This window comes from Polyodon spathula, unplaced genomic scaffold, assembly GCF_017654505.1.
Source record: "Polyodon spathula isolate WHYD16114869_AA unplaced genomic scaffold, ASM1765450v1 scaffolds_1549, whole genome shotgun sequence".
NCBI classification, from domain to species: domain Eukaryota; kingdom Metazoa; phylum Chordata; class Actinopteri; order Acipenseriformes; family Polyodontidae; genus Polyodon; species Polyodon spathula.
Window position 1 is genome coordinate 1 of NW_024473026.1, and position 15,000 is coordinate 15,000.

Here is a 15,000-nt window from a genome sequence, read left to right on the forward strand (position 1 = left end):
GCACAAAACCCTTTGCCTTTTTCAAATAGCTATCGGGAGAGGGGATCTGCTTAACGCTAGAGATGATGCAATGCCATTTCTGTAACTGGGAGCATACGCTTCAGGTTGCTTTGTATTTAATAGTACAAATTATATACATGGAATGTGTGTTCATGTTGTTTTTAATAATAGAAATAATAAAATAATTCTTTAGAAAATTACAAAAAGACTTTGGTGTGTTGGTTTGTGTGAACTAAGGCAAGGCAGCGAAAATGCATTTCATTAAGATGAAGATTGGAGGGGCACGCGCACAAACACATTACGACTGACAGAATCAGTGTCACACACTGTCACAAACAGACTCACGCTGTGACACAGAGACACACACTGAGACTGACAGTATCAGTGTCGCACACACTGAGCCTGACATGGTATCAGTGTTGCGCGCACACACACACTTGTGAGGAAACTTCTGCACTGGTATAAATGAAACTGCTCTTGATACAATCGTCACACGCGACAGTCGCTGTCCTGAGTGTATAGTCGGGTATAGTCGCTTTGGCATGTCCTTGGTTGACATGCCCCCCCGCCCCACCCCCACCAGGTCCATAGAGTGGCGTTCCACACCCCTGCTCTGGGCTAGTTCTTTTCTACATGTGACATTCGGGGGGGGGGGGGGGTGGCACAGACTGTCTCTGCTGGTATGACATTGAAACAAAGAACAGATCCGACTGTCTCTTCTGGTATGACATTGAAACAAAGAACAGATCAAACAATGACGATCTTGTCTTTCTCTCTGTTGTAATACACGACCGTCAAGTCTCTTCTCTCAGCACCTCTCTCCTCCACCCTCCCTGGGCAAGGTTCAGTTTTTTAAGTAAATGTGCGCACACGCATTTTTGCAGATGTGCATGCTGTTGTAGGGAGGGAAGAAGAAACACCTGCATATCCTGAAGTACCGATATTTCAAACTACCTTGAAAGAAGAGAGGATATTCGAGGAGCGAAGGGTACGTCTTATTTTGGTTTTGCAGGAAATGAGCGAGACTGTGGTTCTCATAACAATTTTAAAAGAAGTAATTATAATAAAAAAAAAAAAAAAAAAAACAGACAACATTCATTATTTCTATGTTTTGTTTTGTTTTTTTTTAATTACAAGGATAAAAAAAACAAGCCAAAAAATCCTGTATCTCTTTATGCGCAAGGAGCACAACCAGACACAAGGGGGGGGGTTAGTTTCAGATTGCTTTTGGCGCGTAAATGACGTCACGCAATGAAGAGTTCCAGAGATATCTTCTTTGAACCGAAGCGGCTCACTGCAGTCCACAGGCTCCCAGACACTCAGTAGAATCTGCCCGCTGTTGCAAACTTGTGCAGGGATGGGAATAAGACTCCCATTGCATAGCAGTTTGACCCGTTCCGCTTGTTACCCACACACACTGCAGCTATGCAAGCTCCCAGTAAAACCTGGACTGGATCAAACGGCTGTGCAGTAGGAGTCTTATTTATTTCCATCCTTGCAATGTAATTATAGTACAGTCTAACTACAGTTACAATGCAATTCCAGCAGAGGTCAAGTGATATTAAATTGCAGTTAAAAAACAAAGAAAAAAATGAAATCAATAATAAGACAGACTCCTTGTTGCACGGCTGATTTTTTTCTTTTACGAGTTTAATGGGAGTCTTGTGAAATCACAAGCCAGTTAATTATTCAGTGTGGCATTTTGAAACTGGGACCAATAGAGCATAAATCTAAACTCCCCTTCTGCTTTTATCAGGATCACAGCGGCTTGAAAGCTGGTTCCAGGAGACCCCCCCCTCCGGGGAGACCTAGTTTGAGGTTTGCTGTATCAAACCCCCCCGAGTCTCCCTGTCTGGTGTGCCGCGCAGCGTCCTGAAACCTACAGTCTCCTGAAACCAAGCTGCAAGCCGCAGAGCAGGGGCTCAGCGTTCCCTTCAGCTTTAAAATGTTCATGCTTTGGTTTTCCTTTTGTGAAAGGAAAGACACACTGCAGGTTAAAATAACAGGTAAGGCTGTACTTGCTGAGGCTGAGAAATTAATTCTGCGCAGGCTGTCAAGCAAGGGATGCCCCACCCATCCCAATAAACAGGTTTGAAGCACATTTAAAAAAAAAAATTTTTTAAAAAAAAAATTTAAAATTAAAAACAAGAATCATTATTTCAAGTACAGGCCATAAAAATCATGCAAACTGATGCAAATACATAAACTTAAATATTTACTATATTCTTTAAAAAATAAAACATATTCCACCTCAACTTCTCACATGAAATGACTTGGAGAAGCATCTCTCCATCCCACACCACGACTGTGGAAGATTTCACACACTTGTCATTTTTTCAAAAATTAATAGATTTGTCATTTACAGACAATTTTATCCAAAGCGACTTAGAGAGACCAGGGGGGTGAACTCTGCATCATCAACAACTGCTGCTGCTGCTGCAGAGTCTCTTCCAATAGGACCTCGTTTGTTTGGCGTCTCATCCGAAGGACGGAGCACAAGGAGGTGAAGCGACTCGCTCAGGGTCCCCCACGCAGTCAGCGAGTGCCTGAGCCGGGATTGAACCTCCTGGGGAAACAATCCCTTTTCTTAACCCTCTGGACAACCAAGCCTCCAAAAAATGAAAAAAAAAATAAAAAAGGTACAAAGTGATACATTAGTCATCTTACAGCTGTGGCCAAAAGTCTTCCACCTCCTACAAATTTGAGGATTGAGACGTCATTTAAAATAAATGCATACTATATGAACAGATCTTTTATTTAACCCCATGTGAAATCAAAAGAAACTACAGAACGTTATCTACCAGAAGGGAGCTGTAACAGCAGTGCAGCAGTATTTCACGTCAGACTCTTCGAGATGTCGCATGCGTCATTTTTTTTTTTCTTTTAAGTATACGGGGTGCAATTCAAGGTGTTAACTTTATTATTCGGCAGACCAGAGCGCCTCCTGGCTTTCGTTCCACCCCAAAGCTCTCAACGACTTGCCTGCTCTAATTATCTGATTCACGGGACACATTTGGCGCTTCTCTCCAGGGCTCAGGATGTCGGACAGGCGGTCGTGCACCTTGAATCAAGTGCCTTATTATGAAGCATCCCCAACTGTAATAAAGCTTAAAGACGTGTAACACATATAATGAGATCAGTGATGTTGAGAGACGTTGATGAAAACACAAAGTATCCCACGGCCCTCGTGGACTGGAGTCCGACACGCCTACGATTACAGCCTTTCAGAATCTTAAAACTACCCCCAGCAATAATGAATACACTCTTAGGCAGATTGTAATTTGAAATTGCTCACAGACAAAGGTCTCCCACCCCGTTTGATTGGCTGATTCTCAAGGAGGTGTCATGCAAAACCAGGAGTGCCAAGCTCAGCTCCTGGAGGGGGGGGGGGGGGGGGGGGGTTGCGGTGTCGTTTGGGAAAGCGTTCCATCCACCCCGAGCGCACAATTAGTTAAACGGTCTAATTACTTGAGTAACTGGGGAAACGCTTCTCTCCAGGCCTCAGAATGTTTCAGGAGGTCCTGTACCTTGAATCCAATGCGTTTTTAAAACCATCGACTGAGAAAAATATTAGAGCCGTCAAATTCAACAAATAAATTAGAACAATTGAGAGCTTAAGTTAGAATGAAAACCAAGAGACCCCCCCCCAAAGACTGCAGTCTGACACCCCTGTGCAAAATGGATGATGAGGTCTTGTCTGTCGTAAGAGTGTGTGTTTTGTGCACGTCATGCACAGATTAAAAGAAAAGATATCATAATAATAATAATAATAATAATGATTTCCTACTGGCAAAGGAAATACAACAATCTTAAGGAGCCATCCAGAAAGGCATCTGCTGCTGCTGCTTAGTCCTTTGTGGCTGGGGTGGATACCGGTACCCAGAATTCCATGCCTGTCCAAAGCTACTTGCGTTTTTATTGGCTGCGTGGTCTTCCTCTTCATCGGAGGAGTCGCCAGCGTACGCCACAAGCCCCGCCCCCAGCCCCGCCCCCTTGACGGACGTCTTCATTCTCTTGGCTGGGTGGTGTTCTGAAAGACAGAGAAAGAAAGAGAGAGGGGGGGGGGAGGGAGAGAACCCAATACCAATGGCAAACAACAACATCCTCACAAAATATTATTTTAATTATTGTTTTAAATAGAAAAAAAAGAGAGTTATTTTTGGTTTGGAGATGTTCACGGTAACGGGAGGAGTAAGGGTAGGGGGTGGGTTAGAAATTTCATCGCAGGATTCCCATCAAAGACAGCGACCCCAAACCCATCATCCATCCATCCATCCATCCATCCACCCGCAACACGATCCAGCGGGAACATGTAAGAAAAACACGAGAGAGAGAGGGGAAGAGAAAAAAAAAACACAAAAAAAAGAAGAAAGGAACGTTAGCCGAGTCAGATGATTTCAACGCGCGTCGTCTGCCTCCACCCTGAAGCCACGTGACCAGAGAAGCAACCCCCAAAGGAAGAGAAACCACGTGGGGCGGCTCTCCTTCTTTCTGTGTCTCTAACAGCAGTGACACTGGGGGGGGAGGGGGCTGGTGGCTGTATAGTTACCAGCCAAAGAGGAGATGATGATTATCATTATTATTATTATTATTAAAACGTTGATATTTCAGTAACGCAGGGGGGTGGGGAGGCATAGATTTCCTTTTGTTAATCTTAAAAAATAATATTTTAAATACAGGAATAAGACTCCCGTCGCACAGCAGTTCGATCCACTGCTGGTTTCACTGCAAGTTTAATAATCAAGACACACCTGAGCTTGTTGCCTAGACACACTGGGGGCTGATCAAGCTGGTAGCAGTAAAACCTGGAGTGGATAAAACTGCTAAGCAATCCTTATCTCCCTTCCCTTTCAAAATTAAAACACCCACGTTCTTGCACCTCTCCTTCAGATGAGGCACAAAACAAACGAGGTCCTATTGGAAGAGACTCTGCAGCAGCAGCAGCAGTTGTTGATGATGCAGAGTTCACCCCCCCCAGACTGATTATTAATAATAATAATAATAATAATATTAATAATAATAAAGGCGTTGCTGGTTGCCCTTGTTATGAATGTGAAGCCGAGATGCCCGGGCGTCTCTCTCTCTCTGGCTCTGGTGCAAGCGGGTCTGTGAACTCACCCAGGGAGGCTGTGGCCGAGGCTCTCCTCTCCTCCATCTCCACGCGGGAGCTGGCTGCTGGCATGGCCGGTGGGGGCATCAGCTGCCTGCTGGCGGTTCACAAAATAGAAAGGAAAAACAGTCAATTAGGAAAATTCTGAGCTACGCAGAACAGGGCTGGAAATCAAGACTCCTGCTGCATAGCAGCGTGATCCATTCCTGGTTTCACTAGGAGTCTAATACGACGCGCCTGAGCTGGTCAACCACAGCGGCCCTTAGTAAAACCTGGAATGGGTGAAAGCAACAGGAGTCCGGTTTATATCCCCTGCAATGTAATTCTAGCACGGTCGCAATACAATTCCAGTGCGGTCTAGTCTGCCGATATTAAAATCGCAGTTAGAACGCAGCGGATCGAGGCGTTCAGGACTGTAAATGTATTTACAAAACACAGGCCAGTAATTACCTCTCGCTTTCCCTCTGCAGGCCAGGAGAACTGGTCAGGGGGGGTCCTGATCCGCCAGGGCTGTCCATGGAGAGGCCTGCACCTAAATTAGTCATATGAATGGGTCCATGCTATGAGCAGAAAAACACAAGCACATTAGCGGAGCGCACTAGAATCCCGTGCTGCTGACGGCACAGCGCCAGCAGCGACCTGCGCTAAAACAGGCTAGCTCTCCTCTGTCCTGCACACACTGAAAAACAGGGCAAGCTTTTTATTTTACAGGGGCACGGAAAACTAAAAAAACATCAGTGTGCGTCTAGAACTATTCTAAAAAAATAAATAGATCTGGATTAGTGAAAAGTTTCATCTATCGATCTATATATAAATAAATAAATCTATCTATAAATCTATCTGTAAATTTATCTATCTATCATTAAATCTATTTATCGATCTATAACTCTATCCACCTATCTATAAATCTATCTATCAATTTATATATATATATATATATATATATATATATATATATATATATATAAATCTATCTATCTATCTATATCTATCTCTATCTATCTATCTATCTATCTATATACAAATCTATCTATAAATCTATCTATAAATGTATCTATTTATAAATATCTAATTATCTATAAATTAATTTTCTATCTATCTATAAATCTATATATCTATCTATGTATAAATCTATCTGTATACAGTGCCTTGCAAAAGTATTCAGACTCTTCCTATGTTGTCCCATTTTGTGAAATTACCCAGTGATGCACACACATTAATGAACTGTGGTCCTTACAGGGTTTTACAATGGGCTGAGAAAAGGCAGCTGGAAGGGTTTACAGTGTTATTATGAAATCCCTCATTGAGCAGATGCTTGTACCCAAGTACAGAGACTAGGGGGTGGGGGGTGAACTGTGCATCTCTGCTGCAGAGTCACCTCCAATAGGACCTCATGTTTTACATCAGAGCACAAGGAGGTGAGGTGACTTGCTCACACACCCAGGGAGGCAGTGGCCGAGTTGGGATTTGACCCTCCTGGTATCAAGCCCCCTTTCTTTAAAACCACCAGATCACCGAGCCTACCTAACAAATAAATACGTTTATGTTTTTAAATTTAAAAACAGGGTGCGGCTCTCTGCAAGAGAGTGCGCGTCCCTAAAAGGGAGTTGCAAACGCCCCAGACTGCCACAGCAAGCACCCACAGATCCAAATGAGGTGAAGGGAGGGAGACAGGGAGGGGTCTGTGAATGTCATGGGAATCGCGCATGAAGATTATGGGATGTGTTTTCAACTCGTGGTTGGTGGCTGGTGTGAAACCCTGGAAATTATTGGCCAAATCAATCAATCAATTCATCCATCTTCAAAAGAAAGCAGAACTGGACAGATCAGTCAAACCGATCCAGATTTCTGTGAGATTTAAAAGCAGGAGCTGCACGGACATTCTGATCGAGCTCTCCACCGACGAGGGTCGCTGGTGTCGATCGGGGGGGGGGGGGGGGGGGGGGGTGGCTGATTCACCATTCGGAGTGAATCTGCCAGGGATTTCACACCAGCCACCACTGGAGGAGTTCAGAGCACAAGCTGCCCACAGCAGCGCTGCCGCCGCGGCTCTGGAAAGATTGAGGCCACCTGATATCCCAGCAGCCCCCTCTCCGGTCCGTCGGGCACCTCCTCGGTGAAGCGTCTCCTCTGGGGCAGACCGATGCTCGCCGGCTGGGCAGGTTTAGGGGCGTGGTTGGTTGGAAGAGGCAGAAAGTTCCCCGTCATCGGAGGCTGAGAGAAGGCAGGGGGAGGGGGGGTGTGGGGAAACAAACAAACAAACAAAAAAATATCACGACCCGTTTATTGATCTGAGACGCGAGTTACCATGCCCGCTATTCAAGTCAGCGGTAACATTTTATAAGTAACCTGAAATCTGTAACCGTTTAAGAGCTGAAAACAATTAAAAATGTCTAATTAAGCAAAGAATCAGTTCAATTCAGGGTCTCGTTAAGTTACTGAGAGCTCGGTTGGAATGAAAACCAGCAGACACATCAGGGGGTCCCCCAAGAAGAGTTTGAGAAGCCCTGATCTAAGCAGAACCAACAACAGAAAAATATAAATTCAAAGAAGACATTCGCAAAATCATGATACAATGATATATAGACAGACAGACAGACAGCGGGACAGACAGATAGAGACACAGACGGACAGACAGATAGGCAGACACACAGATAGAAAGACAGATAGTTGGACAGAGAGACGGACAGACAGACGCAGATATACAGACAGTTAGACATAGGCAGATAGATATAGATGGACAGTCACACAGAGACAGATAGACAGACAGACACACACAGACAGATAGATACAGTTAGACAGACACAGATAGATACAGTTAGACCAAGACACAGACAGATAGATAGATATAGATGGACAGATAGATAGTCACACAGATAGTTAGACACACACAGCGATAGACAGACACGGATAGATACAGACAGTTAGATAGACAGACAGGCACAGATGGATACAAAGTCAGACCGAGAAAGATAGATAAATAGATAGATGGACAGATAGACAGTCTCTATTAACAGACTCTATTAACTTGCAGTAACACAGCTCTCTGTGCCCAGCTGCGTACCTGCTGCATGGGCTCTGGCGGCTGGGCGAGGCAGTACTGCGCGCCGGGGGGCAGCAGGCCTGCGGGGGCGGGCGGGAGAGGGGGCGGCATGGCACTGGGCATTCCGAAGGGGGGCAGGAGGGGCTGCTGCTGTTGGGGGGGCATGGGCATGGCATAGCCCGGCTGGAAACCACTGGGAGGGTAGTACGCAGGCTGGGGGGGCATCCCATTGAGGGAGGGGGGCTGGGAGTAACCTGGCAAGGAGGGAGACAAAGAAAAAAAAAAAAAAAAAGTGTTTCTATTTTGTAAAAACGCAATTCACTCAATGGTTGAATTCAGCTGCTTGTTTAATGTGAGCAGGGTCAGGGAGGTAGAACCAGCTACCGGAGAACTTCAGGACTCACAGCCTTCCACCGCCCCCTTGAGCCCCCCCCTGTCCAGACTGCGCTTGTAGATCCCTGCTCTGCTCTGGACACGGCATCCTAGTTCATATTGGATTCTAGCAGTGTTATTATTATACACGGCATCCTAGTTCATATTGGATTCTAGCAGTGTTATTATTATACACGGCATCCTAGTTCATATTGTATTCTAGCAGTGTTATTATTATACACGGCATCCTAGTTCATATTGTATTCTAGCAGTGTTATTATTATACACGGCATCCTAGTTCATATTGTATTCTAGCAGTGTTATTATTATACACAGCATCCTAGTTCATATTGTATTCTAGCAGTGTTATTATTATACACAGCATCCTAGTTCATATTGTGCAGTTTTATTTGCACTTGCTGTAAACTGCACTGTGTTTCAATATGAAGCTTGCATTGTATCGGTTACCTGGTGCTGGAATCATGGTGTTCATTTGAGCCAGGAACCGAGAGTACTCTGCGTGTACCTGAGAAAAATCAAACAAACAAACACGGAGGATTTTATTCCAATTCCATTTCCCTTTTAACCGCAATCCCGACTCCTTCCAAGGAATTGATATTTTATTTGAGCGCTTTTCATTGGGAGCCAGTTTAACTGTCTCACAAACAGCGTCTTCAGTTGCAGTCAGGTGCTGCCGCTGTAGTGAGCTCGTTCTCACAGAGCGCCACTCCGCTGCAGTTTTGATCAGCGATGACGTGTTGGGATCGATTAAAAAGGAACAGGAATTGGAAAAACAGGAACTGACCCCAAAGTTAATCTAGAAACACACTAAAATAAAATACAGGTAATTACAAAGTCTTTTAATATATAAAAACACAAGATTTGTAAATGTAGTGCAGGGGTAGGGATAAGACTCCCGTTGCATAGCAGTTTGATCCATCCCTGCTTTTACTAGGCGCTTAACAAGACAATATGCAATAGGAGTCTTATTTCCATCGATGTAATGGACTCACTGTTTGTAACAAGTTATCACACAGCTTCTTGGCTGCAGCCAGGCCCTCTGGTTTTGGATGGCTACAGAAAAAAAAAAATGAATAAAATCAAAGAGAACATTAAGCTTATTTAAACTTTGAACTAATCTTTTTCCCACCTCAACGTGAAAAACCCACATATTCATCCCAGCACTAACTCAGGCACAGGAATAAGACTCACGTTGCACAGCAGTTTGCTCCATTCCTGGTTTAGTAAGACACACCTGAGCTTGTTGCCTAGACACACTGTGGCTGATCAAGCTCAGAGCAAAACCTGGAACGGGTGAAACTCCAGTGCAATAGGAGTCTTATTGGCATCCCTGCAGGCAAAGCACTTTTCACTAAACTCAAAACAACATCTTGATTTTAAATTTGGACTGCCCGATTATTTCACCCCAAACTTTCTCCCCAATTTAAAAATGTCCAATCATTTCCCCCCCTTCAACGCAGCAATCCTCCGCGCAGCTGCTCAGGAGACCCGAAGGTTCAGCGGGTGTCCTCCGATCCCACGCCCGATCCCACGCCCGAGCCAGCATCCTCTTCCACACCCAGCAGCTCCAGAGCGGAGGTCAGCGCGATACCGCCCCCTGCGGGTGTCCGCTCTGAGCTCGCTGGGGTGCGGGGCCGGTCGCGCTCCACTAAATTACTGGCTGGTCAGGCAGCAGGTCCGCGGGCTCACCTGATGTAGATGTACATGGGTTCGAAGGCCTCTCTCCCGGAGGCGGGTTCGATGCAGCCGGAGCCCTTGCCCCTGAGGAAGACTTTGGCCCCGGTCTCGGCCTGAATGTGCTGTAGGTAAGAACTACCAGGGCCCTCCACCTTCTCCTTCACGCTGAAAGTGGGGATTGCGTGCTCCAGACCCACGAACAGCTTGTCCTGGACGTAGTGCATCTTTAAAAAAATAATTACAGTAATGTAAAAATCAATAGAGGAGACACTGGAGTCAATGTAGTAATTAGATTCAGAAAAAAAGACTCCTATTGTGTAGCGGTTTCACCCACTCCTGGATTTACTACAAGCTTGATCAGCCCCAGCGCGTGTACAGGTAATAACAAGTTACCCATTCACGCTGAGGCTAATCAAGCTCTTATTTGAAATGCAGCGCGTTCCTCCACAGCACTGATCAGGGCTGGGAATCAGACTCCCGTTACAGTGTGATCCAGTCCTGCTTTGGCTATGAGTTTAATAATGAGACACACCTGAGCTTGCTGATCAAGCTGGCAGTAAAACCTGGAAATGGGCGACACTGCTGTGCAACGGGAGTCTCACATCCACCCCTGTGGATCCCTCAGCGGCACGGCAGCGCTGTTTGCCTCGGCAAGGCACACCTACCCCGGACTGGAACTGTGGTTTCTGCCCCACAGCGGGTAAGGGCTGAGTGACCTGGGCGGGCTGGTGGTACACCGTGACCGTGGCGCCGTTAAACGTGGGGCTTGAGCTGGTGGCGGCTTTCACAACTCCGTTCGTGATGATCTCCTTGATTCGGTTGACAGCCCCTGGGAATAGAAACCACAAACGCACACCGCTGTTAAATATCTAAACCTTCCTCTATTCCAATAATAACCCAACTTCAGTGTTTGAAACTCTCACTAGCCCTGCACTCAGTCCCGGGTTTCAGGGCTCCCCTTGTTTACAGCGGCTCTCAAAAGTAATCACCCCCCCTTTGGAATTTTCCACATTTTATCGTGTTACAACATCGAATCAAAATGGATTGAATTAGGAGTTTCTGCCACCGATCAACACAAAAAAAGTCAATAACGTCAAAGTGAAAAATAAAAATTTACAAATTGTTCTAAATTAAATTACAAATACAAAACAGAAAATAATTGGATTGCATAAGCATTCCGCCCCCTTGAGTCAGTATTTGACCAGTACTGCACCACAGCTCTAGTGCTTTCAGTCGTGAAGGGAAGCAGCGTGGCTCGATTCTTTCTGTTTCAGCAGCGAGGGGGGGTACTTACTGTCCACGAGTTCCCGACTCTGCCCTTGAACGTGCAGGTAGAGAGGCCGATCCCTGAATTAACACAAGAGAGAGGGAGATCCTCCCGTTACAAACGAGCAGCTACATCCCTTAGAAAACTCTACCACAGAAAAAGCACAGAGAGGTCTGGTAAAGCATAGGGAAGCATTGTAAAGCACAGAGAGGTCTGGTAAAGCATAGGGAAGCATTGTAAAGCACAGAGAGGTCTGGTAAAGCATAGGGAAGCATTGTAAAGTACAGAGAGGTCTGGTAAAGCATAGGGGAGCATTGTAAAGCACAGAGAGGTCTGGTAAAGCATAGGGAAGCATTGTAAAGCACAGAGAGGTCTGGTAAAGCATAGGGAAGCATTGTAAAGCACAGAGAGGTCTGGTAAAGCATAGGGAAGCATTGTAAAGCACAGAGAGGTCTGGTAAAGCATAGGGAAGCATTGTAAAGAATAAGGAGGTCTGGTCAAACACGTGTCTGCGATTCTCACCCGGCTCCAGCCTTGGCTTTCTCTTCTGCGTTCATGAACCTCCCTCTGGTGGAAACTGCAGCCCCACTGATCCTGCTGATCTGCAGCAAAGAAACAAAACCAAACTCTCATTCCAACCCGCTCCGCTCTCACTGGCAGCAGGACTATCAGAGCTCCTGTTGTACCTCACTCTGCAGCAGCTGGGAGCGCACGGTTCTGAACCCGGCTTCCTGTCATTACGTCAATGTGAAATTGCAATTTAAAAAAGAGACACGCGAGAACACTAAGCAGTCTGCTGAGAGAGATGGGCCTGAACATAATGGGAGCTTTGGTGGATCAGAGGCTAGAGAAAGGGGGCTCGATACCATGAGGTTGAAAACCCAGCTCAGCCACTGACTCACTGTGTGTGTGTGTGTGTGTGTGTGTGCGCGAGACCCTGAGCGAGTCACTTCACCTCCTTGTGCTCCGTCCTTCGGATGAGACAAACAAACAAGCTCCTATTGTAAGTGACTCTGCAGCAGCAGCAGCAGTTGTTGATAATGCAGAGTTCAACCTCCTAGTCTCTGTAAGTCGATTTGGATAAGAGAGTCTGCTAAGCAACTCATTAATAATAATAATAATAATAATAATAATAATAATAATAATAATAATAATAATAATATAGAAGACGGGCAGCCCCTCCCTCCTCACCTCGTCCTGAGTCTGCCCGCGGGTCAAGAGGTTCCTGCAGGTCAGCGGCACATCGTTGATCTCTACCTCGGCCACAACCAGGTCATCTTTGGTCTTGGCCGGCGTCTGAGTTTTCCCAGCGCCCTGCGACTGCAAAACCACACAGACAAGATCAGCCTGCATCGCCTCCACAGAGACAAGGGCAGCCTGCATCACCCCCACACAGACAAGGGCAGCCTGCATCGCCCCCACACAGACAAGGGCAGCCTGCATCGCCCCCACACAGACAAGGGCAGCCTGCATCGCCCCCACACAGACAAGGGCAGCCTGCATCGCCCCCACACAGACAAGGGCAGCCTGCATCGCCCCCATTGAACTGCATGGAAAACGTGCAGCTGAGGAACAAAACATAAATGCAGCTTTGGAAAAACCTCCTCCTCTTATCAGGGTGTTGGGGTTCAATTATTTTTTTGTCCTGTAAGTCAACTGCTTTCAGTCAAACTGCAGTGTCGTTTACAGTAAGTGCAAATAATAACACTGCTAGAATACAATATGAACTAGGATGCTGTGTATAATAATAACACTGCTAGAATCCAATATGAACTAGGATGCCGTGTATAATAATAACACTGCTAGAATACAATATGAACTAGGATGCTGTGTATAATAATAACACTGCTAGAATACAATATGAACTAGGATGCCGTGTATAATAATAACACTGCTAGAATACAATATGAACTAGGATGCTGTGTATAATAATAACACTGCTAGAATACAATATGAACTAGGATGCCGTGTATAATAATAACACTGCTAGAATACAATATGAACTAGGATGCTGTGTATAATAATAACACTGCTAGAATACAATATGAACTAGGATGCTGTGTATAATAATAACACTGCTAGAATACAATATGAACTAGGATGCTGTGTATAATAATAACACTGCTAGAATACAATATGAACTAGGATGCTGTGTATAATAATAACACTGCTAGAATCCAATATGAACTAGGATGCTGTGTATAATAATAACACTGCTAGAATCCAATATGAACTAGGATGCTGTGTATAATAATAACACTGCTAGAATACAATATGAACTAGGATGCTGTGTATAATAATAACACTGCTAGAATACAATATGAACTAGGATGCTGTGTATAATAATAACACTGCTAGAATACAATATGAACTAGGATGCTGTGTATAATAATAACACTGCTAGAATACAATATGAACTAGGATGCCGTGTATAATAATAACACTGCTAGAATACAATATGAACTAGGATGCCGTGTATAATAATAACACTGCTAGAATACAATATGAACTAGGATGCTGTGTATAATAATAACACTGCTAGAATACAATATGAACTTGGATGCTGTGTATAATAATAACGCTGCTAGAATACAAGACAATAAGCAGAAATTTAAGATTAAGACAACCTGCATCTACAGCAAGCCAGCTCAAAAGCGGGAAGGATCAATCCGTCTTCATACCTTGTCTGCGGCTCCGATCTGGGAGGGCTTCAGCTTGCCCTTGGCCACCAGCATGGCGTTGATTTTGGCAGCTACCGCAGCGGCCGCGTCTAGGGCACCTGTGTGAGCGTTCAAGCCGTCCAGCCCCCCCATTCCCACGTGGGGGGTCCCCATACCGGGGAACGCCGACACCCCAACGGAGGGGCCCCCCACGCTGGTGAAGAGACCCGGGGACTGAGACGCTGGCAGGGAGCCTGACGTCAGAGCCAGCTGCACGGGGTTCAGGGCTGGACCAGGCTGGTCCCACTTGCTACGACGCCTATAGGGAATGTAAATGATTACATTATTATTATGAAGTCATTTAGCACAGGTATTTTCAACTTGTGGTTCTGGTTCGTGTGACAGGCTGGTACCCTCCGGCAGTCGTTCTTTATGACAGCGCGAGTGCTGGATCACCGTGGGCCCTCAATCGCACCATCATAATGTGCATCGATCTGTTTGCATCACCGAGTCACAGAGACGTGGGAAACGATGACGATTGGGGGAAGGGGGGCATTTGTTGTGAACTTTCCAAGTCAGTGTTGAGGGAACCAAAGCAGCCAATCCTGGGTCGGTGGATTGTGGTGACATTTTGTTTACTGGTAATTAGGGATTCTGTGTGTCTGTGTGTGTGCGTGCGTGGAGGTTTGTTTGTTTGTTTGTTTGTTTGTGTTGGGGAGGCTGGGGGTGATTCACCAGCTCGCGTTACTTAATATAACACTAGCAAACACCACAGGCGTGGGCTACCCACGCGTGAAACAGCGCACTCGCCAAACAGGACCGGCAGGTTCTCGCTAATATGAGCCTGATT

General features: G+C 45.6%; 1 protein-coding gene across 4 annotated transcripts in view; it reads right to left on the reverse strand.

The window, feature by feature from the left end:
• Positions 1 to 3,654: 3,654 nt before the first annotated feature.
• The window catches only part of khdc4 (KH domain containing 4, pre-mRNA splicing factor), an 11,944-nt gene continuing 598 nt past the window's right edge, over positions 3,655 to 15,000 (reverse strand). Inside the window, exons 2-14 of one of the 4 annotated variants that reach the window (XM_041243019.1) lie at positions 14,172 to 14,469; positions 12,682 to 12,810; positions 12,013 to 12,092; positions 11,518 to 11,570; positions 10,889 to 11,052; positions 10,236 to 10,447; positions 9,539 to 9,599; positions 8,994 to 9,051; positions 8,175 to 8,407; positions 7,181 to 7,324; positions 5,561 to 5,670; positions 5,119 to 5,204; positions 3,655 to 4,030 (exon numbers count right to left, since the gene is read on the reverse strand). In XM_041243019.1, coding sequence (XP_041098953.1) covers positions 3,810 to 4,030; positions 5,119 to 5,204; positions 5,561 to 5,670; positions 7,181 to 7,324; positions 8,175 to 8,407; positions 8,994 to 9,051; positions 9,539 to 9,599; positions 10,236 to 10,447; positions 10,889 to 11,052; positions 11,518 to 11,570; positions 12,013 to 12,092; positions 12,682 to 12,810; positions 14,172 to 14,469 — 1,849 coding nt within the window. In that variant the 3' untranslated portion in view covers positions 3,655 to 3,809. Of the gene's footprint in view, positions 4,031 to 5,118; positions 5,208 to 5,560; positions 5,671 to 7,180; positions 7,325 to 8,174; positions 8,408 to 8,993; positions 9,052 to 9,538; positions 9,600 to 10,235; positions 10,448 to 10,888; positions 11,053 to 11,517; positions 11,571 to 12,012; positions 12,093 to 12,681; positions 12,811 to 14,171; positions 14,470 to 15,000 lie in introns of those variants that run through there. The other 3 variants (XM_041243018.1, XM_041243021.1, XM_041243020.1) reach the window with 3 other exon arrangements.